Source organism: Aythya ferina (assembly GCF_964211825.1).
Source record: "Aythya ferina genome assembly, chromosome: 3".
Taxonomy (NCBI): Eukaryota; Metazoa; Chordata; class Aves; order Anseriformes; family Anatidae; genus Aythya; species Aythya ferina.
This window is the reverse complement of record NC_140298.1, coordinates 32,863,148-32,890,328: the sequence shown is the minus strand read 5'-3', so window position 1 is coordinate 32,890,328 and position 27,181 is coordinate 32,863,148. Positions and strand designations below refer to the sequence as shown.

At 41.8% G+C, this 27,181-nt stretch overlaps 2 protein-coding genes across 9 annotated transcripts in view; one reads left to right on the top strand and one right to left on the bottom strand.

The window, feature by feature from the left end:
- Nucleotides 1–3,736: 3,736 nt before the first annotated feature.
- FAM98A (family with sequence similarity 98 member A) lies at nucleotides 3,737–26,556 on the top strand. 3 transcript variants are annotated; one of them, XM_084513770.1, is made up of 11 exons: nucleotides 3,737–4,076; nucleotides 4,262–4,341; nucleotides 6,580–6,728; nucleotides 8,268–8,402; nucleotides 10,767–10,951; nucleotides 12,310–12,390; nucleotides 13,740–13,856; nucleotides 16,450–16,617; nucleotides 18,051–18,588; nucleotides 19,800–19,890; nucleotides 26,298–26,556. In XM_084513770.1, exons 1-10 carry the CDS (start codon nucleotides 4,032–4,034, stop codon nucleotides 19,805–19,807), a joined length of 1,506 nt encoding a protein of 501 aa, XP_084369896.1. In that variant the 5' UTR covers nucleotides 3,737–4,031; the 3' UTR covers nucleotides 19,808–19,890; nucleotides 26,298–26,556. The 3 variants fall into 3 exon arrangements, with proteins under 3 accessions (XP_084369896.1, XP_084369895.1, XP_084369897.1); XM_084513769.1 differs by lacking the exon at nucleotides 26,298–26,556 and having other exon boundaries at nucleotides 18,051–19,917; XM_084513771.1 differs by lacking the exons at nucleotides 3,737–4,076; nucleotides 6,580–6,728; nucleotides 26,298–26,556 and having other exon boundaries at nucleotides 18,051–19,917.
- RASGRP3 (RAS guanyl releasing protein 3) overlaps nucleotides 26,250–27,181 on the bottom strand; it is a 55,025-nt gene continuing 54,093 nt past the window's right edge. For all 6 annotated transcript variants that reach the window (XM_084513763.1, XM_084513765.1, XM_084513766.1 and 3 more), the window contains one exon: nucleotides 26,250–26,994. In XM_084513763.1, coding sequence (XP_084369889.1) covers nucleotides 26,986–26,994 — 9 coding nt within the window. In that variant the 3' untranslated portion in view covers nucleotides 26,250–26,985. The remainder of the gene's footprint in view (nucleotides 26,995–27,181) is intronic.

Below are 27,181 nucleotides of genomic sequence, written 5' to 3'. Positions count from 1 at the left end.
AAAGAAAAGGAAAATGGCAGATAATTAGATGAGAGAAGGACTCAGGAGCTATGTACCTGAAAGATAGTATCTAGAAATGCTAGGTTAGCAGAACAAGAGAACAAAGTCCATTAGCAAAGGCGTATCAGCCACTGCTTTTTCTCAGAAGAACTGAAGGCTTAATGCAATTAAACCCATTTAGTATGGCAATTTTCAGGTACTTTTTACAGTTCATGTCCTCTGGCAGTTGGTTTCACAGATGATATTACTTTACCAAGTGTATGAGAGAGGTTCAAAACCAGTACATCTTAATTGTGTCTTTAGCCATACCATCCAAGATAAGATTGCTAAAACAACTCATACTTGTATTTCATGCATTCAGCAGAATGGATTCAATTTGACTAGTGGAAAAAAAAATAATTTCATACATAATTGGCTGCAGTACTTCATAATTAACATTTGATCCTATCTGGCATTTGGTAGAAGACACAGGTGTGGGCAGCCTGCTTCAAGCTGGCTACAGGGTCCACAGAGAGAGATCAGCTGAGATGCTGACTTGTATTATTCCTCTGAGGCTTAAATTTGTATTTCAGAAACCAAGAAAAATGTAAGACTGTAAGATGAAACTGTCTGCTTTATAAGGTTATCATCCTATACCAAAGCATCAAATATCTAACTTCTAGTTATCCTTGTTCTTAAAATCTTCATGTACTCCCTGCATTCGCTGTATGTCCAATTACAGCTATTTTCATGCTCTTTTAAGCTTGCTAGACTTCTTTCAGTCTGTCTCAAGTGCTTTTGATATTGAAAACTTTTAATGCAGAGGGGAAGGAATCAAAAGGTCCTCAGACTTGGGATTATAACAGTCAAACTCAACAGATGGTCAGCAGGCGGGATTTGAGGATGAGCATTGAGTTTGCTGTAACAAGCCCATTCCCTTTCCTGGCTTTTGGTTAATTTCCACAGGAGCTATGAACGTGTTACCTGGAGCTGCTGGACTTCTGGAATCCTCTTCTGAAAAGGTGGGTGCACATTTGCATGCCTGGAATGGTGTCTCTTTCCCTTCGCTTTGGTAATTCTTTTCATTATTACTAAAATGGTTATTCAGTGAGGATTTTCTATATTCTTAATGGTTAAACATGTTTTTCACGGGTGTATTTGTAATGTGAGTTCTTTTGCTGGCATCCAAGAAGACTCTGTATATGTGGATGCTTCTTTTCTCTTGATTAAACAGTATTATATTAAAAACAAACATTAAACATTTATGAAATAATTCTGGACCCTGAGTGCTGTTTGTTTGAAAACTGTTCTCTAAAGAGGATTAAAAAGTGCAAGCTACTTCAAGATCTAATAGCAAGAGAGGGAGCTAGTTTCTGAAGCTTCTTGATTCATAGGGCCTTCGTGGCCCTACAGTAACAGCTTCTTTATGTCTTGGAAGTGCTGCTCAAAGTACTTTTTAAAACTCCTGCCTCAGGATTAGCCTGGATTCTTGCTGTTATTTTGCAACTCGGCCACCACGTTAAACTATTATTGCAAACTTTCTTCTCATGTGATTGCAAGAAGTCTCTTCTTAACTCTGCACAATTACTTCACCTAAGGGAAAATACTGCCCTGTTTCACCACCAAAAATGCCCTGACAGCAGCTATGAAGCTGAAAAGAATAAAGAAAACGGACAGTCTGCCTTTTTGCATAGGTTTATCATAGCACTTGATTATTCTAGAAAATAATGTGTGATAAAATGTTTTACAGTATGCAGATGGGCTTGTCCTGCTTTATATATGTGATAAGAAAACACGAACTAGTTTGCTGCTGCTGCTCAGGGAAAGAAAGCACTTCAGAAATACTTGTATTCCCCACAGGAGCTCCATGCAATGTTCATGTGATTCCTAGCAACAGTGTCCTTCCTTAAATTGCTGCTGCAGAAGCTCTTTAGTAAACTAATTACCATAGCACTGAAATCCTTTGTCTAATAGAGGAGTCATCTGAGGATGGATTCAAACGCCCTATCTAGAAGAGCCTGACAATACTTTTATCTATTTTTTTTAGTAACCAAAGCTGCAGAGTAGAAGAGATCCAGCTGCTCTAGAAAATAGGCATATATTTTTGCTCATAAGGTAATCAGGATCATACTGAAGTGAAGAAATTAACCTGGTTCTTTAGCAGTAGGGGAGAAGCGTTGGATGGAGTTGCTCAGTCTGGTAGCCTGGCAGAGGTGAAGCTGCCTGCTGCTTCACCTTGCTGGGTCCTGCCAGTAGCAAGGATGAGAAAACAGTGCTTGTGCAAATGGAAACACCACTGTCATCCTCTTCGCCTCTCCAGCTGATGGGGATGAAGGTCACGGTATGGATCCCTCCAGTAACACGCCTTAGGTTAATCAATTTATCCAGGATCTGGCCCCACATCGAGCTGCGCAAGGAGGCTGAGCACAACCATTGCACCAAGGAAATGTTACAAGCCAGTGTTTGGAAGGACAAATAAATCCGCCAAGCCCCCAGCTCAGACTATTCATCTAGCCCAGGCTCCAAGACACCATCTGAGATGCTTTGAGTAAATACAAGATGAATGTATTCATCTTGTAGACTGAAGTAAAAGCAGGACATTCTTACAAGTTTAGCCCAGCGATGATAAAGCAGCTTGCTATGAACCCTAATTTGTGTGAGGGAGGGGATTGTTTAAACTGAAATAGCCCATTGCTCTTCTTTACCAACAACTGTCCAACTAGAAGCAAACAGACGAACAGGGATACCCATATTACTCCATTCACATTATTATTTTTTTTTAGGAGGTATTTTTTCCTTTTTTTCCCTTAAATAGTAGATCAACCTGCCTTGAGCTGCAGAAGCAGCAACTGATCTATCTACTAGTGAAAAATTACCTCTTTTCTAGCCCTTTGCAATACCACCTGTCTTCCTACACGATCCTCCCGTGTTCGCAGCTTTCCTTTACGCACAACAAGAACAATTTCACCAAGCACAAGCGCCCAGGGCTCCTCGGCCGGAGCATCAGCTCCCTGCGGCTGAGGGGCTGGGATTATTTTTGGCAGCAGTTTCTGGCTTGCCCTGCCGCAGCCTGGCCTTTCCACCGCATGCTTCCTTTTTAGTCCCGGTGTGCTTTCTGCGGGGCTGAAACCCTTGCGTGCACCAGCCCTTCCCACTCCCCGACCCCAAAATTAAAACCAGGTGACCTTGGGGCATCGGGCAGACCCCCACGGCCGGCCCCGCTGCAGCACCCCAAAAATGCCCCTTACCAGCCCCCAGCTGCACCCCCAGTCCCACAGACCTGCCTGGAGAGAAAAGACACCCACAGGAGCAGCAATTTCTATATTTTGTTTTTATTTTCTTTTTTTCATTACTTGATTGTTAACGTTTTATTTTTTAACATTTTATTTTTAAGGTTTTATTTTTCAACGTTTTATTTTTAACGTTTTTAATACTGTATTTTTAAAATATTTTATTTTTAATATTTCATTTTTAATTTTTATATTATTTCATTTTATTTATTTCGTTTTATTTCATTTATTTCTTCACGCCCCAGCCGCGACACCCCCCGGCTGCTGTGGGGCCCCCTCAGGGCCCGCTCCTCTCAGCTCCCCCCCCCGCCTGTCAGGCCGCCTCCCTCAGCCAGCAGCCGGAAGCGGCCTGGGCCAGCCGCGAGGGGGATGCTGGGAGTTGTAGTCCCCGCGGCACGCCCGTGAGGGGTCCTGGCGTGCGCTCGCGGAGGTGTTTTGTCCGCTGTGCGCCGCCGTCCCCCCACCCCGCGCTGCGCGGCTCGCCCCGGCGCATTCCAGCACGGGTTCCGCTGCGGGGAGGGGGCCTTGCTTGGGTCTGCCCCGCGCAGCGCCTGAACAGAAACACCCCCTCCTCCCCTCGTTCCGCGCTCCCACCCCACCAAACCGCCAGCCTCTCGCTACCGCCCTTCTTCTCCCTTCACCAGCACGGCGTGTCTCGGCGCTTAGATAAAAAAACCTTCAGAAAGCACTGAGGGCCGATCAGGCTCCGCGGCGGGCAGCCGGGAGCCCTGCTCCTTCCCTCTTCCCCCCCCTCCCCCTGCCATGCCAACCCGGCAGTCGGCGGCGCAGCAGCAGCAGCAGCAGCGCGTGAGCGGCGGGCGCGTGCCGAGGGGGGCGGGGGGTGGGCGCGTGCCGGGGGCGCCTCACGCGGCGCGGCCGTTGGGGCCCTGAGGGGACGGGGCGGGAACGGGCGGGTAACGGCCGTAACGGCCGCGGGTGACGGGTAACAACGGGTGAGGGAGGCGCTGAGCGAGTCCCGCCGTGTCCCGCAGGTCCCCGCCTCCGCTCCCCGCCGCAGGATGGAGTTCGAGCTGCTGGAGAGCGACGTGCTGGAGTCGCTGGAGGACCTGGGGTAAGCGCCCGGCCGGGGGGTTTGGGGGGGTCGAGGGGGCTGGGGGCGGCCGCGCAGCGCTCCCTGGGGGCGTGCAGAGGGTTTTATCCCCTGGGGGAGCTGCTGGGGGTCGCTCCCAAGCGGGACACGCAGCGCCTGGTTTGTCAGGTGTTGCTGGGGCTCGGAGGGGAAAAGGGCCCTGCTGCGGTGCGCCTACCGCATTCAGCCGCTTTTTCTTTCTGCCACGTGTTTAAAAGGATGTTACTGGCTTGAAGGAGTTGGCGTTTCTGCGCCTCATCGGTGTCACTGCTGATCTCTGGCTCTTGTAAAGCGGGCAGTGAAAACGGGTTAAAGAAAATCGGTGACGTCAGGCAGGATTGGCAACTCGGACTGGAATGGGAGAATTGGAGGGCTGAAGTCGTGGGGCTTCTAGTAACAAATTGAAGTAGCGTCAAACTGAAAAACTGCGTGCAGCGGAATGGCTTCCGTCAGTTCCCTTGGCTCTGTAACAACTGCAGTGTTGAAGGCCTCAGGCTGTGGTGGTAACTTTGTTATCCTTCACGGCTCAACCTATTCACTATAACCAAACTCTGAATACATTTGTAACGTATCACTTTTTTTTTTTTTTAATAGCATTACACACGAAAGAGTTCTTTGCTCTTTTTCTGCTCCTGAGGTGCTTAAATGGCAGCCTCTTCTCCTTAAGTCAGTTTGTCGAACTAGTGCAAAAGCAAACAGACTTGGCAATGTAATGCTCCCGACAGAGGAGTATAGCTATAGAGCACAGGCAGCCGGGGGTGGGAGTACAAATGGAAGGAAAAAAAGACTGCTTGCAGTCATGAGTCTGCAAATTGGATTGCAGGCCAGAAAGCTGTGTGCCCGAAGTCGTAGCTACCAGAGATAATTCAGTTACGATGTCTTACCTATCAAAGAAGAATCCTAGAAATGCGACAAATGACTTAAATGTGGATCCTACCACAGCAAAAGGCCTGTCGCTGCTGCAGTTCTACTTAAATCTATAACTTGATGCTGCTGTTGATTCATACATGTTCCCGTACACATGTGGGGCAGGACTTAAACTCGCTCCAATTAGCATGTTGGAATTGTGTGCCCCACTGTGGTAAGGTGCTAGAGGTGTAATATCGGATCCCAACTTCCTCTCAACTGCTAGTAAATGCACTCTGTGTTATTAATCCTGCTGATCTGTGGGGTGAAAGTTATTTTTGAGTACGGCTTCTTCATTTTGTTTGGCCGAGGTAACAAGTTGTTACATGGAAGAGAAGCCCTTTGTGTGTGATGATAAGCACAAGAACAAACTGTGGAAATGTACTCTTTAATGTACCCTTTGAGAGATGGTTTACTTCTGAGATTTGCCAAGAGTCAACTGAACTTACTGGGTTTCTGTGCCTTTACTGGTGACTTTACCCTGGAAGTTCAAGAGTGATTTCTGTTGATTATTCTGACTCTCGGATGTCTTCCTGTTTTGGGTGCAGAACATCAAAAATATTGTGCATTTTCTACGTACACTGTGGTAAGCTCTGGCTTTGTGCTTCTGCCTGGCTACCTTCTCCCTACTCTCCTCTCTCCCCCCAGCAGGGTGTCACTCACAGATGTCCTGAAAACTGCATCTTCTGAAACCAGCTCTGCAGAACCATGCTGTCTTACTCTAGGCCTGGTTCTGCTTATTTTCCTTATGCAAAGAACTAGCTGCTACTTATTTTTCTTGTACCCATTTAAGAGAGCAACTTTTCCAAAGAGGATATTGTTTAGCATCACTTTGACAATGTTTGTATTGCTATTTTGTATGGCAACCCTTTAACATTTGATAGGAAACAACTCAAAAAGATGCACCGTTCTAGCAGTAATTATTCAACGTGCTGTAAAACTATGTTCAGAAACGATACTTTGGAACTGTAGTTGCCTTGTATAGCAAGGCAATATATCGTATGTTGTAACATCTTTGAGAGCTAATGGCAAAGAAATTGCAGCTGTATGTGGTAACTTTCTCCAGGATGAAACATTTGATGATGATATTTTGTGACACAGTCTCTGTGGTGTTAAGCTAATGTGCATGGATATGCTTGGCTTACTCAGACGTTTACAGTTCAGTACAGGAATTTATCTTATCAGTTTGGATGTTCAGCATCTCGTATGCAGTGAGGGCGTAGCTCTCGATATGCATACAGCATAGAATAAATGTGCAGCAGGACATCAGTCACAGCAACCTTTAATGAACTGTGCTTTTGTTTTACTTGTCAGTTACAAAGGTCCATTGTTAGATGACGGAGCGCTGGCTCAGGCAGTCTCTCGTGGAGCCAGTTCCCCTGAGTTCACCAAACTCTGTGCTTGGTTGGTATCTGAGTTACGGCTGTTCTGTAAACTAGAGGAAAATGTGCAGGCAACTAACAGTAAGTAGCCATAACTCTAGCACAAACGTGCACTTCATGTGTGTTCTTGCATGCCATAAAGATTTGGGCTGATAATTGCTAAATCCATTGTACCAGTGAATACTGTCTGCACACTGTCAGATTGCTGGTTATTTTCCACCTCAGTCTTCAAACTTACCTAATGAACAGCCAGCAGTGGTTGAAATAACAGTGAGCATCAGTCTTCTGATGCTAGTGTTTTGTTAAATTGTTCAACCACGGATGTTTCTTAAAGTTCATGGATGGATTTGAGGAAACGTTAGGTTTTTTAGTAGATCCTGAGAAGACTTCTATTTCAAGCCTTTTGTTTGTAATTTTGATATAAGAAATACTGACTATTCAAGGAAACATCCTCACAACTACTGTGACCATATTTTCTTTTTTATTGTTGGTTACCATAACTCTGTCCTAACCATGTATTTTTCCCTCTATGAAATACTCTGCAGAAAAGAGCTTGGAGATGTTAGTCTGTATTTTGGTGGAGAAAACAAATGCTAATTTTCCAAATAATTGCGATATTCTTCAGATTAAGTTGTTAAATTAGCGTGATAACCTGTACTTCCAAATATTTAGCATATCAACTCCAAACATGAGTTTAATTTTCAATCTACTCAGTGCCCAAAGATTGCTGCCTTATACCTCAACACACCTTGTTTTCCTTTTTCTTGCCATTTTTGACATGTGCATCCTTTCTTCTGTGAGTGTATTTGGCTCTCTAACAACATAGCTTCTTGCCTCCTGTAGTAGTATGAGTCCTACTATACATTTTGTTTCTAAAAAATAATACAATGTGGCAGTATTTAAAATATTTCAAATTCTCTAAACATGGATAGAGATGTTTTTTTATCTGTAGCATCATCAAGTCCTTCCTTTATTTTGTGTGACTTGAGTTTATAAAAGACAGTTTTGGGTTACAGTCCCTTTTCAAAAGAAGACTGTTACTTTATAGCTATTTTTGCATAACTTGACTTAATGTTAGATTATCTTCAGTAGTAGCGCTTAGTTTCTGACACAAATATCAATCTAAGCTCTGGCTTAAATGACTTAATTATTTTTAATGAAATTAAACCAGATCAATTGACAAACAAGAGTCAACGTGGACAGGAAGTAAAAAATATAAGTACTCATAAACTGTGTTGTTCATGATCTTAGCAGGATTATCTAACGTGTTCATGGCAGGAACAGTTACTTAGTACTTAAGATACCCCTGTAAAATTTGTGATGCATTTAATGCCACTCTTCACTATAGAATTTGTCAGTGGCTGTCTGTTGTAGCTGTGAACAACTTTCAGTGAAAAGTAATTTAACAATAATGAGGGACATTGTGCATACAAATAAGATATGCTGTGTCTTTGAGAAACCCAAAGAATGCATTTGGCTTCCATTAAAAGCAGGGTTTTCATGTTAAATAGCAACTGGAGGGAAACATTATTCATTTTTTATAAGAGTAAATTTGCTTTAATCATATCATCATAGTGGGAGAGTTACTAGCTGTAAACAAATCATTCTTTTTCTTCTAAGGTCCAAACGAAGCCGAAGAATTTCAACTTGAAGTGAGTGGATTGCTGGCTGAAATGAACTGTCCATATGCATCATTAACATCAGGAGATGTGACAAAGCGCCTTCTTAATCAAAAGAACTGTCTCTTGCTGCTTAGTAAGTAAAAAGGGTGCTGGTAAGCAATTTTGGTTTTGTGTTAAGAATTGTATTCTTATGCTTAGTGAGATACTGTTGGGAGCTATTTCCCCACAGTGTATAAAAACAGCTACCTAAAATCACAAATTAATTTTCCCTGTAATATATGGTGTCAAAAAATTACGCTTTTGGGTCTCATAAATTTACCAGTCACTCTACAGCCAGTGCATGATGGAAAATATTCTGAACATTAACCTTGCTCACATTTAGTAACAAAAAGCCTGTCCTACTAATTCTCAAAAGGAAATCTTGAGAGGGAATCATTTGAAGATTTCTACCAGGTTTTAGTCACTGAACTTTGTCATTTATAAAAATGACCGCTAACATCAAATGCATCAGCATTTAGGAGCCCCTACCAGGATTACTTGCAAGGCACAGTAAGACTAGCATTTTCCTACGCTCCAAAAACAATTCAAACTTCTGTGAAAAAGAGTGTTTTATTCCAGCCCCAGTGCTTCTGATCGTCTCCCTTAGTAAATAGCTTCAATGTTGCTTTCTGCTGCTTCAGAAGTAATAAACAGTAGCAAGGGTGATGTCTTCCATTTACTCTTCTGTCCAGCAGGTTTATTCCTGCTTGGGAAGTATAGGTGCAAAGGAAGTAGTACTTAAATTTGGAAAAAGTGTGTGGTGTTGATTCACATTTAAAATAATTCTGACTTGCAATTTTTATTATTATTAAGAATTTTAGTGCTAATTTTAATCTGATCTTAAATTCAACATATTTTTTTGTTGCTTCCTCAGTTGCTGACGATTCTTTAACTTTTCAAAACAGAAATATTCTGCCTTCAGTTGAGATGTAAGAAATGAATTACAGAGTAGGTTCCCATACTGGACAAAAATTAGTAGTAAGGTTTGATCTGAACTTGATTTGAAAGTATGTTCAAAAATATCAGATGAAGTGAGGTAATTAAACTATAATTATAGTTCAAGCACACCTGCCATTCAGCCTATTCCCTGTGGGCAAAGCCCACAATAATTATGTCTGTGACATGGCTTATCCCAGAGGTCTGTGGTGATGCACGTTTTGGTAATATAAGGCTGTGTTCAGGAGCTGGACTCTGGTGTTCCATCTGGCAGCAGTATTTTGTTTATTGTCAAATATGGACTTAAAATTCTGTGTAACATGGTAGTAATACCTAAAAATTCTGCATAGCTTTTATTACCTATATCAAGCTACCTTATTAGGTATCTTTTTGTATGTGAGCCATAACCTTTTTTTTTTTTTTTTTTTCTTTAAAGAAAAAAGTTACCCTCTTTAAGCAAATATCAAATGGAAGATTTAGCAATATTCTTACCAAAAGCAACAAATAAACATAAGTAGGTAGGGTTGTATTGGTGAGCAACGTTGCTAGAATACGATACAAACTGCTGGCATCTGCAAAGAGAAATTCCAATTTTATAGGTAATAAGTTGGTATTGTATAATTATAGGTTTACATGCTCATGAGTCTTTTTTATCGCTATAGTTTCTTATTTTTCAATTTTTAGTCTAAGAACTAATTATGTAAATTGCTGTTAAGGTCACCCGGTATGATTCAAGATAAAAATAAACACATTTAACAATACTTCTTAATTCAAACCTTCAAGTCGTGCAAACTGCAACTAAAGGCTGTGGGCCAAATTTGTGTCATCATAACCTACATCATAATGCTGTAATTGTAGATGCAGATCATGTTCAGAAATTCTGTGACTTTAATTTTTTTTATTTGTCGCGTAAAGGAGGAGTCTTGCAAGTGTTTTAGCTTCAGTTTCATCAATTACTACCTATCAATTACAGTTACTGCCTTCCTGTAAACCTGAATACTCAATAGTACTTTAAAAAGTGAAGTTTTTTTTCCCCTTCTGCATCTTGACTGCAGAAGTAAAGGAGATTCATCGAAAATTTCATTTGTATTTAGTCATGTCCTTGCTTCATTTCCCAGAACCTCAAGGAGTACTTGCTTGTCTAGCTTAAAGTGCATGTCCCAGTCCCTCATCCTGCTTATTTTCATGTTCCTAGTCTCCTGTCTTTGCTGGGCAAAGCCTGAAGGAAAAGAGCTGTGCTCTGCTGAACTCTGTGATAATACCTGTCAGAATTGCAAGGTTTTTTTTTTTTCAGGCTTTAATTAGTTGCACTAAACCTTTTCCCTGTTTTCTCTGTTTCTAGCATTGGGCTCATCGATTGCTCAAAATATGAGTGTTCTGCAGATACCAAAATTATAGCCCTAATTCTTTCTAAACCACTTTATTTGCACATTTGTTGTTCATAAGCGCTTGAATTCTCATTGGTTCTAAAATATTGAACTCAACTACATTTGATGCTGAAATATAATTTTTCTCACCCCAGCATACCTCATCTCAGAACTGGAAGCTGCCCGAATGCTGTGTGTGAATGCCCCTCCTAAAAAAGCACAGGAAGGAGGTGGCAGTGAAGTCTTTCAGGAGCTAAAAGGCATATGTATTGCTTTAGGCATGTCCAAGCCTCCAGCCAACATAACGATGTTCCAGTTCTTCAGTGGAATTGAAAAAAAAGTAAGATCCAAAGGAACAAAACTAGAATGCTTAAGATGTTACTATTTTAATAGAATGTACTTCTGCTACCAGGAAGAGATTCATCTCTTGTGAAAATTCCAGTGTTTGAATTGTGATGGTTTACTGGGTATGCCCAAAGTCAGAATTTTGAAAATGAATTTAAAGGCTTTTTCCATGCCAAGGCATGAGGTCAGGACTGCTGCTATCATTTCCTTAAAGAGTGAGGTATTCCTTACTCTGCTGCAGGTGTCAATGTCATCACTTGTTGCAGACATGGAAAATGCTGAGCATAGGCCTCAGAAAGAACACTGGGAAGGAAAGTATTTCAAGATATGAAACTAAGAACAAACTTCTACAGGAACCTGTTGTCTTAAAAATGTTTAGATGAAAAGGTATTATAACTAAAGTCAAGTTTACACCTTTTCCCTAAGGCTTTATCAGTTTTTGTGGTTCCGTTTATTTTTGTTTCTTTACATGTATGTGTTCTCCAGGTTGCCATTTTAAAAAAAAAAAAAAAAGTTTTCCTTTCACTTGAGTGACTTTAATAAAGCAAACACCAAAGTGGAATAGGCTATCCAGTACACAAAGCAAAGGTGGGAAGCAGAGGTTTCTAAGCTACATTATGTATAGGTTTTCTTTGCAGGGGAGAGCAGAACAGCACCAAAGAACCTTTGTGAGTTTTAAAGAACAGATATGTTTATGTAGCTCCTGCAAATAATCTTAGACAAGTTTTTTTGATTAACCTTTTAGTTGTTATATTTAACCAAATCTAAGCAACTAAAACCAGTGCATCATTTCTTTGCAAAAAAAAATTAAATCAGTTTGGTTTGACCTGTTAAAAAAGGGGATGATGGTTTTCCAGCAGAAGTCCAAGGTGTGGAATGGAAGCAGTTTGTTTTAACTTATAAAATCCAAATGAAATTTCAAGTTCTGATGTGGAAGACTTTCTCCTTTTGATTGTAAAGAGGAATCTGTCTTTAGGTCTTGTTGTTTCACATAGTCTTAATGCAACCTTTTTGACAATAAGTTTTTTTTTTCTCTGAATTAAAAAGGTGACGTATAGAATACTCTATATTCAAGGGGAGCTTTAGCTCATGGAAACTTCCTGTTTTAGTTGTAGATCTCTCCATAGACACTTCTCTTAATTTTTAGATAATTATAGCCATACCTACCAGAAGTACTAAAGTATAGTTGCTTTCCAAAAGAAGCGTGGTCGATTCTCTATCCCAAACAAAACAACTTGATGTTGGAAGCTGCTGTGTCATGCCTGTGACCATTCAAGGGTCCTCTCCTGCAAGTTGAGTCTTGAAAAGCAAATCTCTTAAGTAATACTTATATTTTTATGTGTCTTCTAACAGCTGAAAGAAACCCTAGCAAAGGTTCCACCTAATCATGTTGGAAAACCTCTGTTGAAGAAACAGCTGGGACCAGCTCACTGGGTAAGTAGTTGCAGGTGTTAGTGCCTGTTTCCCTTGTCCAGGTGCATAAAGTGTGAATCTTGATTCTGTGTGACGTTGCAAAATGTTTTTCTCATCCCTTTCCAAAGATGAGATAACAACTTCTTGCAGTATTTTAAAACTTATGTTAATACAGGAAATATTCAGCAACTGCTGAAGGTCTTTCTTGGGTTCATGAATCTGTATGACCAGATGCACACAAAAGTTTCTCAACATAAAGGAGAAAACTATTATTTACAGTGGTGGGGCTCTGCTGACCTGTGTGCTTCTGCAGTAGCTTAAGCCTTCTTCTCCTGCCCCTTTCCAGTGCTGAGTGATGCAGCTTTGTTGAGATGTCTAACGTCCTTTCCCATAGCTTTTTTCCAGTAAACTTGTGGGTCTTCCCATCATTTTTTTCCTCTCTCTGTGCTGCTAGGGTAGTCATCTTCCTTCATAGCCTCTTCTTCAAGAAGCAGGGTGTGCAGATAGAAGCTGAGAGGGGCTGTACACCCAGGTGGCAGAACCATGATCATCTCCAGCTGGGACTTGGCTTTGTCACCTGCTGTTACAGAAGGGTGTTGCCTTGGTTAGATACTGCTGCTGAACCAGCACAAAGCTGTTTGCTGCTGCAAAACTCTGAGAGACTCTTGAGCCTCTTGCTTAAGGTTGAAGATTTTCTATTCCCAACAGTCTGTTTCCTTGAGTACTTGTGCTGTCTGGGCTGAAATTTGGTCCCCACCACCCCCCTCCAGCCAGGCTTCAGTCAGTACATAAATATTTTCCTTAATGGTGCATATCTTATCTGTTGCCCTGACTAGTCCACTGTGTGCTTCTAGTGATGGCTTTTACCCGTAGGGCACTCTGTTGTCTTGTCTGCGTGCAGGCTGTGCTTTAATCAAGATCCTCTTATAGTTCTTTTAGTGCTCTATCTTTGTACTTAAGCTTGCTTCTTTTTAAGAAGGCAAGGACACCCTGGTCCCTAGGATTTGAGTTATATGCTGGTATCTCCTTCAACCTGTTGTATTTAGTGTTTTCTCGTTTTTTGCTTCTGTGTCCTGGTGGGTGTGAAGAAATGTCTTAACAGTGCGTGCAGCTTCTAAATCCCTTCTAACAGACAGCTGTGTCTGTTAGAAAAGGGATAAGGCTGAAAGTGGAGATAACAGAGCCTTTGGGGCAAATAGTGTCAGCAGACATAGCTTGCTGTAGGCTCATTTGTCAAAGTAGGTGACTGCAGGCTCAAGCCCTGGTTAGTGTCCACACATCTGATTCTCTTCCATACACATAGTTAATTGTCTTAAATGGAAATATTCTATCTATAAGGCATAAGCTATATTTGCAATTTTTCATTTCAGGAAAAAATTGAAGCAATTAATCAAGCCATAGTCAACGAATATGAAGTCCGAAGAAAACTGTTAGTCAAACGTTTGGATGTCACTGTGCAGTCCTTTGGCTGGTCAGATAGAGCTAAGGTACAAATAACTTGCTGTGAAGTCCTGGTTTATGGTAATCCTTTATAATAACTATTCCTGGGAAACTGCTTCATTGTTTTGCCTTTTTTGAGTAAGAAATAACCAAAGATATTGTCTGCTTTTGTTTTGAGTTTCTGAAGAAGTTTATCACAACAGAAGATGACTACAACATTTTCTTTAAAGCTGATTTGTTGTAAAAAGCATCATGTGAAACGAGAAGGTATACAATGTATAATATACACCAAAGCCAGAACAGATAATTAATAGGCTACTAGAAAAAAAGAGTAGGAGATTACTGATCCAACCGTTTGCATCGAGAGTACCTCAATGTGAATCTCTAAGTGCTGCATCTGTGTGGTAGAAAAGCAGCTTCCTGTTGACCACTCCTTAATTTTGTGCTGTCCATAGTGATCAGATTTCCTCAGCTCAAAGTGTGTCTGCAAGCACAACTTGACAGATGCACGTCAAGAAATTCTTTTAGAAATATTTTAAAAAATTTAAAAAATGTTTTCCTCATTTCCTATGTTTTATAGTGAAAAAGGAATGAGCATTTATGACAACAAATCTGAATTACTGCATACAGCAAGTATGACAGTATTTAAAAAATTGTATGCAAAGTTTTTCTAGGGCTTAAACCAAATCGTCAAGCATGAAGTTAATTATGATGCTGCTAACAGTGTTTGAGACTGAGGAGTAGTTAGTCATAAATTGTGGCTCATGAAGTGCCACGTGCTTTTCATTCAAAAAGCAACTGTGTCTTAATCATATGTGGCCTCTCCCCTTTTATTCACCACCTAACAGGACTTCTGCTGATGTCTTTCTCTTAAACTTAGCATTCTTTAGTGGTGTTTTTATTTTTTATTTTTTTCTTAGTAGATCAGGGAGTTACCCAGTTCGAATATTTTAATAGTGACTGAGGCAAAAATATGGACCAGGTTAAAAAACAGGTTCCTTTTGGTTGTTATAGCTTTAGTATCCAAATCCATGATTTTGTTTTTTCTTCCCCTAGGAGAATTCTAAGATGTCTTTGAACTTGACTAGCTATATGAAAGCCTTTCAGAGAAACCACAAAGTGCATATGTGTTTATATTCATTGAAATTCAAATCTAAATTTGTTACAACCACAACACTATGAAATTGGGCAATGTGGCTGTAGTGTTCCAGGCATGCAGTACAGTTTGTTTTAATAGTAATTTCTAGCAATGCTTTAATATGTGGTGGTCATTTTAAATATTTTAAAATTAATAAAAAATCAGAATATGACATTATTAACTAAACAGTTATTTTTCCAGATGGTGGAAAACATCAGTAAAATTTTTATAGTCTGTTATTAGGGTTTTTTATTTAGGCAAAATTTGAAATCTTGAATTATTAATATCACAAGAGCTCCATTAAACTTGCTACACATAAACATACACAAAAACATACTACTGGTGGATACTGTTTCTTCTGACTTTAGCCAATGCCAGGTAATGAAGTGCATGTTTTCCTTCATTTTAATAAACCTTTTTCAGTTTGGAATGTAGAAGTACAAGCTCTTGGTTCTGAAAACTTAATCCTGGAGTCACTTAGAAATACGCACTCTAACCTCTTCTCAGTTCTAGTTTTCTGTATTTAGATGGAAAAAAAGATTTTAGGATTTTAAAACTTGCTTTTAAATTTTTGCCCTACCAAGAGATGTGTTGGAAAACCAATCTTGCCCATTCTCACTGCTGTCATCTGAGGTCCAGCTGTCCCTGCAGCCATTTTGTCTGTGTGCAGATTGCAATCTGTTTTATCTTAACTGCATCCTGCATTGTATTCTAAATGAAGGCAGATGTAGCTCGTGTATTAACTCATGCACTATTTTGTTACATCTGTCAATTGGATAATTGCTATCATGGTTTTAAGGTGTTTGAAACAGCAAGTACAGTACAGAAACAGCAAGTACATGCCAAAAAGTATTAGAGGAAATAAAATTGCTTACAAGGCAAAATTGAACCCTAAGACGTGATTTCTAGCTTGGGGTCCACAGTACACAAGACAAAGGGCTGGTTTGAAACAAGTTCCTGAGAGCTTTAGTTCTTCCAGTACTTCTTGATGGAACCTGACTGGACTGAAGACTGAAAGAGTTAATGTAGCCTTCTGCTGGTGCAGGGTTGGTGAATTGGTGATGCAATTGTAACTGGAATGGATGCGGGGCAGGGATTAGTTCAGGCACATGAGGAGGGCTTGAGACTGGTTCCGAATGTGTTTCACTTTTGGTACCACATTAGCAGTAGTTGATATAACTATATGGCACACTCTTGTTCTGTGTTTGCCTGAAAAATAAGTCTGCGCATATTTTCTTAATGTTAAAATAGTCAGAAAATCGATGTCTTGTCAATTCAGTCACAATATTGTTTCATGCATTACTTCAGAAATTAACTTGACAAATGTGGGATTTGTTGTGGTGATTTTTAGTTAAGTGATTCTTCCTGTTTTCATATTTTTTTTTCCTATTTGCAGTGGCATCTCATTCTTTAGCGTTGATTCTTTTGGTGAAGTGTCCCATTCCTTTCCTATTTTCCTATTACTTTAGCTGACTGCATTTTGTTTTTCTTTTCATCAACAGAGTCAGACAGAAAAACTGGCTAAAGTCTATCAGCCAAAACGTGCCCTCTTATCTACTAAGTGCACTATTTCCGTTGCAAATCTCTTGGCAGCTCGACAGGATCTGTCAAAGATTATGAGAACAAGCAGTGGGTCCATCCGAGAGAAGACTGCATGTGCCATTAATAAGGTACTGTTGGTGATGAGTGGCTAACATCACTTCTATTAATATTGAATATTCAAGTCATTTGAATGTAGTAATAAATCTTTCTTATTTTAGGATTCTAAGCAGAAGTTGGATATAAGGGATAAGAAACATGGTGTTTACGTACTCCATAATGTACTGATACACAGTCTAGAGAACTTCAGTTTTATCTGTTCAGGTTCAGAGTGCCCCTTTCTTAGGGATAGTAAAAATAAATAAATAAAAAAATCTTGAACAGTGGAAGTTGGCCTGTTCTATCTTATTAGAATTACTGATGATATTGCACTGCTGCTACTTAATTCTGTCATGATATTTAAAATTCATGATATTTAAACTAACATGTCTGTAGTAACTTTGTCCTATGTAAATAGAATCTGTTAAGATCTTAGATTTCTCTGTATGCAAATAAGAGATTCTAGTCAAGTGTGTAGGTCTAGTAATGACACAAGGAATGTAATTTAGACTAAACAATTTCCCTTGTTTCAAGAATTAAGTTTTCACAGTAGTAAGGGGCTCACAAGAGCACATGCACTGAACTTGAAGCTCAGTAACTGTACAGAAGTATACCTGGTACTTCAAAATTTGTAGTTGTACATACACACTTTTCTCCATTTTAGGGTACAATTGTAGTTCAGATAATGTTCAAATTCCACTAGGATGGAATAGTGCTGTGCTGATTTGGCCTCCCAAATACTTTTTGCACCTTTTTAGCGTACTTTGAGTGAAGAATGTAAAAGAAAGTGAGTGGGCATGAAGACATGTGACATACAGTATCATGAGACTGTATATACATTTTATTAGGAATGCAGTACTGCCCAGCTGCTGATCCATACTCTGTTAACTGCTAGTCATTATCAGGGTTTAATGTCTTCCAAGACAGTAACAGAAATTAACAAAATAACCTGCTTCCATTGAAGCTTTTTTCTGTTGCATTGTTTCACACTTTAAAATGATACAAATGCCCTGTCCCATTTGTAGTCTTGCTGTATTCTTAATGTCACAGCATCATTGGACAGCTGAAGCCTTATAGTCTTGCTTACCTCTGGTGCTGTCTGAAACTTGTTGGTTGGTGTGTGAAGTTCAGAAAGTTTTTCTGTGTCCTTACTGAGAACTAAAAATCTTTGCATGTGGTTTACCAAAGATATTATCATAGCTGATGGCTTCTACAGCAAATCAGTGCCACTGAAGAGAAAGCTGTGAGTATGGTGCCACTCAGTCTGAGATGAACAGTCTGCAGTAGTAAGTGGTTGAGTGAAAGACTGTATGGATGCTGCCTTTATTTGTGAGCCTGCTGTTTGAACAAGGGACCCAGGTCTCCAAGCTTGTCTTGTTAGCAGTGCTTGGAGTGCTAGATAATTCCTGTGACTCTTCTATGAGGTGTAACAACTCCTACTAAAGTTCTCTCTTACCCTTTGCAGGTGTTAATGGGCAGAGTACCTGACAGAGGAGGAAGGCCCAATGAAATTGAACCGCCACCTCCTGAGATGCCACCCTGGCAGAAAAGACCAGAGGCTGGTCCACAGCAAAGTGGAGGCAGAGGAGGAAGAGGTGGCTACGAATCCTCATATGGAGGGCGAGGAGGCTATGACCATGGGGGTCACGACCGAGGAGGAAGAGGAGGCTATGACTCATCGTATGGAGGACGAGGAGGTCACGAACAAGGAAGTCATGATCGAGGTGGGCGAGGAGGACGTGGTGGTTACGATCATGGCGGCAGAGGAGGTGGAAGAGGAAACAAGCTCCAAGGAGGCTGGACAGATGGTGGAAGTGGTGGCTACCAGGACGGCGGCTACAGGGAGAACAACTACAGAGATGCAGGTTTTCAAACAGGTGGCTACCACGGTGGTGGTGGCGGCTACCAAGGAGGAGGCTATGGTGGCTACCAGTCGTCTTCATACACGGGAAGTGGCTACCAAGGGGGTGGTGGTTACCAGCAAGACAACAGATACCAAGATGGTGGGTCCCACAGTGACCGAGGGGGTGGGCGTGGAGGAGGGAGGGGTGGCCGCGGAGGGCGTGGTGGTCGTGGAGGTCAAGGAGGAGGCTGGGGAGGCAGAGGAGGACAGAATTTTAATCAAGGCGGGCAATTTGAGCAGCACTTCCAGCACGGAGGCTATCAGTATAACCAATCTGGTTTTGGACAAGGAAGACACTTTACGAGTTGAGGCTGCTAAAAACTTTTGCTTCAGCAGAGCTCAAATAATAGAAACCTGGTTTTGTGGCCTGGCTTAATCTCTTCTAGAATTAGTACAGGTTTGTACATGTCAGGCAGAATCTCCTTGGGTGGGATGTTTTGTACCAAGCAAAGTACAGTTTTCTGTAGACTTCCCACCCCACCCCAACCTGTCTGAATTAAATGCACCATAACTACTCACTGCACTTCACCTAAATATGAATTAATAGCTGTGCTTTTTAGATGTTGGACTGATGTCTTCTGCTCAAAACACATCTGTCTTGAGCAGCTGCCTGCTGTGTTTGCCTTCCACTTTGGCTAGAGAAATATCAAGACTTGTCTGGTCAAAATTGTCTATTGCAATACTCAATAGGTCTGCATCTCCCCACCCCATAATCATCGTTCAGTTATATGATCTAAAACCAGACTATTGCTTTTGGCTTGCTGGCCTGTTGTGCGTGTAACTTTGACTAAAATATGAGAGCCCACACAGCAGATTCTATCTAACAACCAGGTTTGTTGTCTGTTATATGAGCTCTGCTGTAGATGCCATGTTTAGTAGCCTTATCTCTTCCACTAAGCAAAGTTTTTTCCCACCTGCTCAACTTCGAAGACTGACCGCCGCCAAAATCTGCAAAGATCATTTAAAACTAAGCTAAATTGTGAACTGATAGTGTGTGTAGGCCTGTAGTTAGGTGTAGCAATTCAAACTGACCTGCATCCATCCAAAACAAGTTGCTCCTCCTCCAAACCTAATTTTTACTTGAAATCAGCTAGAAAAAATGACAAACTGATTTTTTTTTTTTTTTTTGCAAGTTATTACCACTGGCTCAGCAAATCTAGGGCAATTTGTTTTGGGGGTTGTCTTTTTAAAGAAATGCACTACGGCCTGGGAAGATTAGTTCCTGCCTGGAGGAAGCCCTTTTATTATTGCTGCAGAAAACAAAGCCTGGCTGAGTTTGATGTTCTAACATTTTTTTTTCTTTACTGAAAGCCACATAATGCTTCTTGCTGGGTTTTTTTGTGTACATAAACGTTGTCAAGCTGTGAAAGAAAATGGCTGAAGGTGTGCTGTTGTATAAAAGGTGAGCAATAAAAGTATCTGTATGTTCCCTTTTGCTTTAGTTTCTTTTCCTTCTTGGTGATGAATAAAGCAGTTGCAGTAGCTGGGAACTCTAGGGTTTTCTGGCTGCTTCATCTATTTTGTTTTAATCTCTTTTATGTGTTCTAAGTGCCCCAGAAGTACTGTGCATTCTGCCTCCTTAAAAGCTGTCAGAACTGGAGCAGATGGGAGGAATGGGTTTTGTTCCTTTTGGTATGTTCTGTTCCTCCCCTCTGATTTGGTGTAGCAGCGTAGTCCCTCTCTGGGGTCTTTGTATGAAGTTACTCTTAAGCTGCCTCAGCATCAGTCTCCTGGTTATGCTCCTTCATGTCCTGTGAATATGTTATATTTTGGGGACTCTCCTGATGCTGTCCCAGCCTGTGGGACTGTGCTGAAAGCGGAGTGGCTGGGCTGTGTAAAGTACCCCAGGGGCTGAATTCAGATTGACGCAGGTAAAAGTAATCCAAGGATTACAGAAATAACATTACATTTGAGAGAATCTATGTAATGCTGGTTTTGTTGTAATTCAAACTTATCATGTAAATAAGCTGATAAAACATTGTTTAGACTCTATCTCCCTGTATTTCATTATGTGATCCATCTGAAAATCTCCTGCTTAATTTGGTCGGGCCACTAGGTGCTGCTAGCGATTCACAAGCTAGAACTGAAGTGCCTTTCCATGAAAGGCACTTGAGAATCTCAGATAATGTCTGTTATAGTGTTTTGTTTTTGTTTGCTTGTTTGTTTGTTTTAGTGCTTCAAACAGATTTTGACAAGCCTGACAAGGAAAAAGTTTTCCATGTTGAATCCAGGTCTTTGGGGGTCACCCAGATAGAGCTGTCTCAGCGTAATACGGTTCAAATCACAAAGCATTCATCTAAAGATGGATGTTACTGCATCGCAAGGGTATTGATGGGTTCTTGTATCAGGGTGCTCCAGGAAAGGATCTACCTTGTGAGAGGGCAATACCTTGCCTGCTTGGCTCAGTGGGTTTTACAGGCTTTTTATTTTATTTTTAGTGTCAAGCTGACAGCTTCTGCTTTTCCTCACACTGCTCCTCATGGTAAAGAGGCTGGTGGTGTCTGTCAGTGCATTTTGAGTGCTGCAAACCCATCCCTAATGAGAGAGCTTTTAGTAGCTTTTTCTCCTCAAAATATGCAGCTTCTCCTCCCTCTTCCAGTATTTAGGGTCTGCTGACCCCTGTTTTTATTGCTGTTTGAGGGGGGACTTTTTGAAGGAGAAGAAAAGTCAAAACAGGAGGCTTTACAGGAAAGAAAACACTTTGCTTCTGCCAGCTGTTGTTGTTTTCCTTACTCTGTTTCCTCCTAGTGTGCTGTGACTTCTTTGTTTTTCAGAGAAAACAAGCTTTGTATATGTGTAGAGAGCAGCCTTTATTAATCGAAGCAAACAGCCGCTGCTTTGTTATTGTCTGTATGATGCCCTGATACTTTGATACTGTTTTGCAAACAAGATTCCTGCTGGGCCGAAAGGAATCTCGTAACTGGAAACTGGGAGAGCAGAGATGGGTTGTGGAGATTATTAGGCTTGTGGTGGATTGAATGTATGTGCTGGATTTCATTTTACAGCATGATGGAAAGCAGAACTCCAGGAGATCAAGAAGGCAACTAAGTAAGCAGGCATTTATACAATGTAAACAGTGTTCTTCATTTAAACCCTGGTTGTTCTTGACACTGTCTTCTATAAGCTTTGGGTATCTTGTTCTGCTTTTCCCTTAGTGTCTTTCTCTCCAGCACCTTGTGTCTCCTCTAGCTTCATTTGCATTGCTTTTCCATCCTGTCTCTTGAGAGAGTTATCCTAAGAGTTGTCGCTGTGCAGGAAAATGCATCCTGTTTCTCATAGGCTTGAAAACATGTTTGCTTCCTATATCAGGCATGTTGGTCCGTGACTTAAAATACCGTGCTCTGTTTGCACTGTAGTCACAGTTGGATTCTCAGGAACAGATAAGCATTTACTTTTTATTCCTTACTGTGTGCAAACCAGTAATGCAGCAAGGGAAAAGAGCATCAAGCTGAGCTTTCACCATGCATCACTCGCCTTGGGAAGCCTTTTTGCTTGTAGCTGTTCCTTGGCTGGTTTATCGTTAGGATTGGTGTTGGCTGGTAATCCTTAGCTCACTTTTCTAGTCAAACCCCTGAAGCGTGCAGCTTCACAGTGCTGTGCCATTCCAGGTGGTGGCCCCAAGAGGGGCTCCTCTATCCACGGGTTGGATTTCTCAGCCAGAGCGTGCAGGAAACCTGTTCTAACATGGTGAGGGCTTCGACTGTGTCTCCTTTAAAATGCTCTTTGTATCTGAGTGCCTCAAACACTGGGCTCTATATCAACCAACCTCTGGCCTAATAAACTAGACACTCTTGCTTTATTAGCCTCCTAGTGTACCCTTAGGTTAGAATCACATCAGCGCTGCAGAGAGCAGTATGTGACACGAATATGAAGCGTTTCTCCTGTGTAGGCTCTCAAAACACTAATGAATTTGTTTGTTTCGGGTTGTTTTTTTTGAAAGGGACACAAACTGAAAAAGCAAGTGCTATTACCAGCTGTAAATGTTGCTTTCTTCCCTTGGCTGAAATAAGTAGCATATCTAATGACTAAACAACCAAGGTTAGAAGGGAAAAAATATTTTTTTCTCCCATGTTTACTCTATGATTTTTACAGCTCCGAGTGCTGTCAGTGTCATTGTTTCCCCTTTATTGTCCAGTGATTTCCCCTCTTGTCCACGTGGGTCTTTCCCACAACAGAGGAGAGAAAAACAAGTACAAAAAGTAGGAAAACACTATTGTAAAACCAAAGAAAGAGAGAGTCTGCCTGTGCTGTGGGCAGGTGGAAGGTCATAACTCGTTTTCACACATGAAGCAGAGATGAAGGTGATAAGGACTCTTTAAACTTTCCGGCATTGGCTTAACTCATGGAAAAAGCAGACTCTTTGGCTAAATTTCATAGTGCCCCAGCAGTAGCCTTTTGCTGATGGTTTTCCAGTCTCTTAGGACTGGATTGTCAGCAGCTGTAAACAGCAGTTTGGAGTTCAGCACAGATTTTCCAATGAGCTTAGCCTGAGAGAGAGATGTTGGCTGCACCACTTTTTCGAGAATCTAGTTCAGTTTGCTGATAACTCAAAAACTTGTTCCAAAGTTACATCTATTCCTCCAGTGTCCCCGTGTGGGCCAACTCTATCAAGACTCTCTCGAGAAGTACTTGGAGCTGTTTTTCGTGCTGTACAGATGCCCATCAGTTAGGCTGATGCTGAGTGAAGCAAACCTTGGTTATTTTTTCTTGTCTGTGATGATCGCAGAACAACAAGCCCTTGTTTCTCCTCCTCCTCGTCTCCTTGAAGTCTGCATTCAGATCTTTCTTCCTTCCTTCCTTCCCTTTCTGCTGAGTCTCTGTTGGGGTCCCTTCCAGTCCTGGTGTCACGTAGAGGGAGAGCTCTCTTAGCTTAGAGAGCTCTTCCCACGCTTAGTCCCCATCTGTCTGTTGTTTACTGTGGTGTTTTTCTTCCCTGTGTCCAGGATCCTTTACATGAAGTTATTTCCTACAGAGAAGCTCAAAACTTCTGGCGCTTGGGTCCCAAGCTGCAAGGATCCTTGTCTGGGTGCTCAGGCTGCCTCAAGCAGGTGTCCAAGTGCCCTGTGGGAAAGCCTTGGGGGCTATGTTTTCACTTTGGCTTCCACAGAGGAATCCCTGAGCAACAGACCACAGGGGTGACTAGGCAGCCCTCTCCTGTTCAGAAAATATAAAACTTTAGGCAGCAGCTGCCCCTAACCTTGCTCAGCAGCCTAGCTTATCTTCTCGGGTGTCCACTTGGCTACTTGCGTAGTGCTCAGAGCTGCTCGGTAAATCTGGTGGCAAAGCTGCAGCTCACTTACTTGTAACACAAGGATTTGTGTAGGGTTTGTGGAAGCACAGAAAGTGCTGGTGGGTCTGGCTTGCACAGCCCTACCATCTCTTACAGGGTTTGCCCAAGTATTTGCATTTGTCACCTACTGTCATTGCTTCTATTCTTTGGCATTTGCAGATAAGGCTGTAAATAAGACTTGGCATGTAAATAAGGTTTGGCATAATCTTTCTTCTTCCCGCACTTTCAAAGCACAAAAATGCCCCTTTTTTCCCACTCAGATTCCTAAAGATCCAGAGGAAGGAAGAACAGTAGAAGCACCCAGCATCATCTGGGATTGTTTCTCATTGTAGCTGCTTTGTTAATCCAATACACATGGCCCTCTTGCACCTTTTCCTGAACGCTCTCCTGGAATTGCTCTACAAGCAGGCAGGATTTCACCGAGGCCAGCAGAGGTGTATAGCTCAGCTGGGATCTGTGATGGCTGGTAGGTTTTGCCTTCTGTGAAGTCAGAAGAGCCAAACAAGAAATTCTTTGTTGCTTTACTCAGACTGGGGATCTAAGCTTGTTTTTGTGAGCTGAGGAAAAGTCTTGTCCCTGTTCAGAAAAAGGCATCAACTGTGGAGTAAGGAGAGAAAATGATTTTTTATTTTATGTATTCAGGCTTCCTCCAAAATAAGGAGCTCATCTTACACTGACTTCTTAAAGTGATTGGCCCTGCCCTGCCACCTCTCTCCACTCTGTCACTTGCTGTCAAACAAAGATCAGTGTTCTGCTGCAAACAGCCTGCTAATGATTTTTTTTTTTAAATTGAGTTATTACATCGTCTATGATGAGCCTGTTCCTTTTTGGTGGGTGGCTGCACTTCGACCCAGTATCTTTTTCTCAGATTTTCCAGTGGCAGTGAACACTTACTGCCTGCACTGCTCTCATCACTCCCCTTCCTAGGATGCCTAAAGCAAAGGGTTTCCAGCAGGAGCAGCTCCTTGAAACTCACCTAGCATGGGTCCTTCTTGGACACGGTGATACCTTGCATTGAAGGATCAGCTGGGTGTGCACAGTCTGTGCTTGATCTACAACTTAATCCTAGCTACTGCTGAGGGGTAAGCACGTAGCTGCCCAAAGCTGCCAGGCTTTCAGGAGATGCATTGATGAGATTTCCGAAGTGGGTTGAAGCTGAAGCAGTCTACTTGCTAGCAGAAAAGGTCCCTCAGAAAGCAGGAGCTGCTTCTGTAGAAGGCAGCACTTTTCTCTTAAATGGGATACCATCTCTTGATGATGGTGTAAGGGGAAAAGGCCACATACATTCAAAGAAAAGAACACAGCACCTCACCTTTTAAATAACTTACACAAAAATCTGTAAATATCCTGGGGAATAGGTAAGGGTTGTGTGCTTGAAACATTCTTGTCTGACAAAGAAATGCAGATAGGCATGGTTTGTGGGCCTGACAGAAGTAGGAGAGCAGGCAGCTTTCAGAGCAAGAGCTGCAACTCATTTTTTGAAAGCCTGTGAGAAATAGCCTGAGCTGTTCAGACCCAGCACTGGTTAAAACTCTTGCACGATGTTAAGAATGAAGTTACACACAAACACCTCATTTATAAAGCGTTAAAAGGCTTATCTCAACAGATCCGTCAGCAGCCTGGAGCGTAACCAAATTTTTCTATTCAAATTCTCCACCACATCATTTTCATTGTGTGCGAGCCGTGCGCTGTAACGGTAGCTGCGCAGGCAGCGTGTGGCAGCCCGTCACCTGGCCCCCACAGGAAATACAGGCTGTGTTTCTCTATTTCTGCTCGTGTCTGCTCGTTGCCCACAGCAGTGCGAGCGAAGGATGCTTCTGGCTCTCATCCTGGCTCGGAAATCCATGCTCACTGCAGTGCTTATTTCTTTTAAGAGCACCTTTCTGCTCTCAGATTTTTACCATCATTGTCATTAGGGCTGGAAAACAAAGGAAATCTGCAACTCTGAGCGGGCCTCATGCAGTCACAGCACAGCTTACAGTCAGATTTCCACAGAGGAGTTGGTCAGTTTTGGTTAGGGAAGTCTATGGAAGTGCTCCTTGATCTTCGGGGCTTCACCCGGCGACGGGTGCAATGACTTGAATTTTGTAGGAAATCTTTTATTTGGGCTTGCTTTAATTCAGTGTATGTGCTCCCCCACAGCCACTATTTCTCTGGGGAGGTGGAGAGGGAAGGAGATGATGACAGTGTGTTTGCCAGTGTGGACCACGCTGGTCAGGTTTGAGCTTTGCCCTGGGTTTTGCTTTCCTCTCTTATTCCAGGTGAGGATTGTGTGCCACAGGTAAGTTAATATTTCTGAGACAGCCCTCTTCGAGTCTGCTTTTCCAGTCATTGCAGACTGAGGTGTCAGATCCTACATTAACAAACTTAATTTGGAGCTTACTCTAACAGTACGCTTAGTGTCATATTTTATTTAACATGTATGCATTGCTACCCTGAGAAAAACATGAAACATGACATACACATACACACACACTTAAACTAAGATGTTTATTACATACTAATTCTACCATAATCAGTGCTGGCAGAGAGGACTCCTCTCCCTTGCCATATCACCAGACATCTGCATAGTGTCTTGGAACTCCTTTGCTCCCAGCCACAGACTGTGTGCTCGAAGGATCCTCGGTCTGGGAACTGCTGTCACCGTGCTGAACATCACTGCGCTCGCTGTAGCAAGGTAAACATGCCCCAGGTTCAAACCACCAGCTGTGCAAAGGATTTCAGTGTAGAGGACTCTTTGGAAAGATTTTTGTTTGAGATGTAATCAACACACACCTTCTTCTTTCCTTAAAAATCATTACAAGCCTCTGAAAAAGGAGTGTTATCAAACGAACGTGGATGCTTGGCTTCTGTCCTCGCCATTGTTGTTGCTGGCAGACATACTGAAATGATGCAGTATATTCAAAGGAGGCCAAATATATCCTCGCTGGCATGTAGAGGAAGTTTCCACAAAGTCATACAAGAGAAAAAAAACATTGAGCGCAGAGATCTGTTCTGCTGTGTCCGTGTAATGTTCATCCAAATGGCTTAATCATGCAAGAAAATAAATAGTGCTCTGTAACACCTATCAGCTTGGAAAATGGCTACAGTTGAATTTCAAGGTATGAGGTACAGGAAAGCTTCCCATGGCCAAATGTGGGCTATGACAGTCTGTCATCTCGCTGTGCTACTGTTGGCATCCATTTTTCTGTGTTTCAGGGTGAGCAATCAGCTGTCCTGTAACCAAAAGAAAATAGGCACGTTTTACCAAAAGCAGTCAATACAAGCGCGAGGCCTTGGGATTGTAAACTTTATGGGTAAGAGCAACAGAAACCATGCCCTAGCCTGGACTCACATGTTTACCAAAAGACTTCTTCTTGTGAATCTAATGCAGAGCCATGTGGTGTGAAGGTACAACAGAATT

Coding starts and splice junctions, on each gene's coding strand:
- FAM98A (XM_084513769.1), top strand. CDS start 4,032: ATGCCAACCCGGCAGTCGGCGGCGCAGCAGCAGCAGCAGCAGCGC. Junction 6,729..8,267: donor AAATGTGCAGGCAACTAACA/GTAAGTAGCCAT, acceptor TTTTCTTCTAAG/GTCCAAACGAAGCCGAAGAA. Junction 8,403..10,766: donor GAACTGTCTCTTGCTGCTTA/GTAAGTAAAAAG, acceptor TTCTCACCCCAG/CATACCTCATCTCAGAACTG.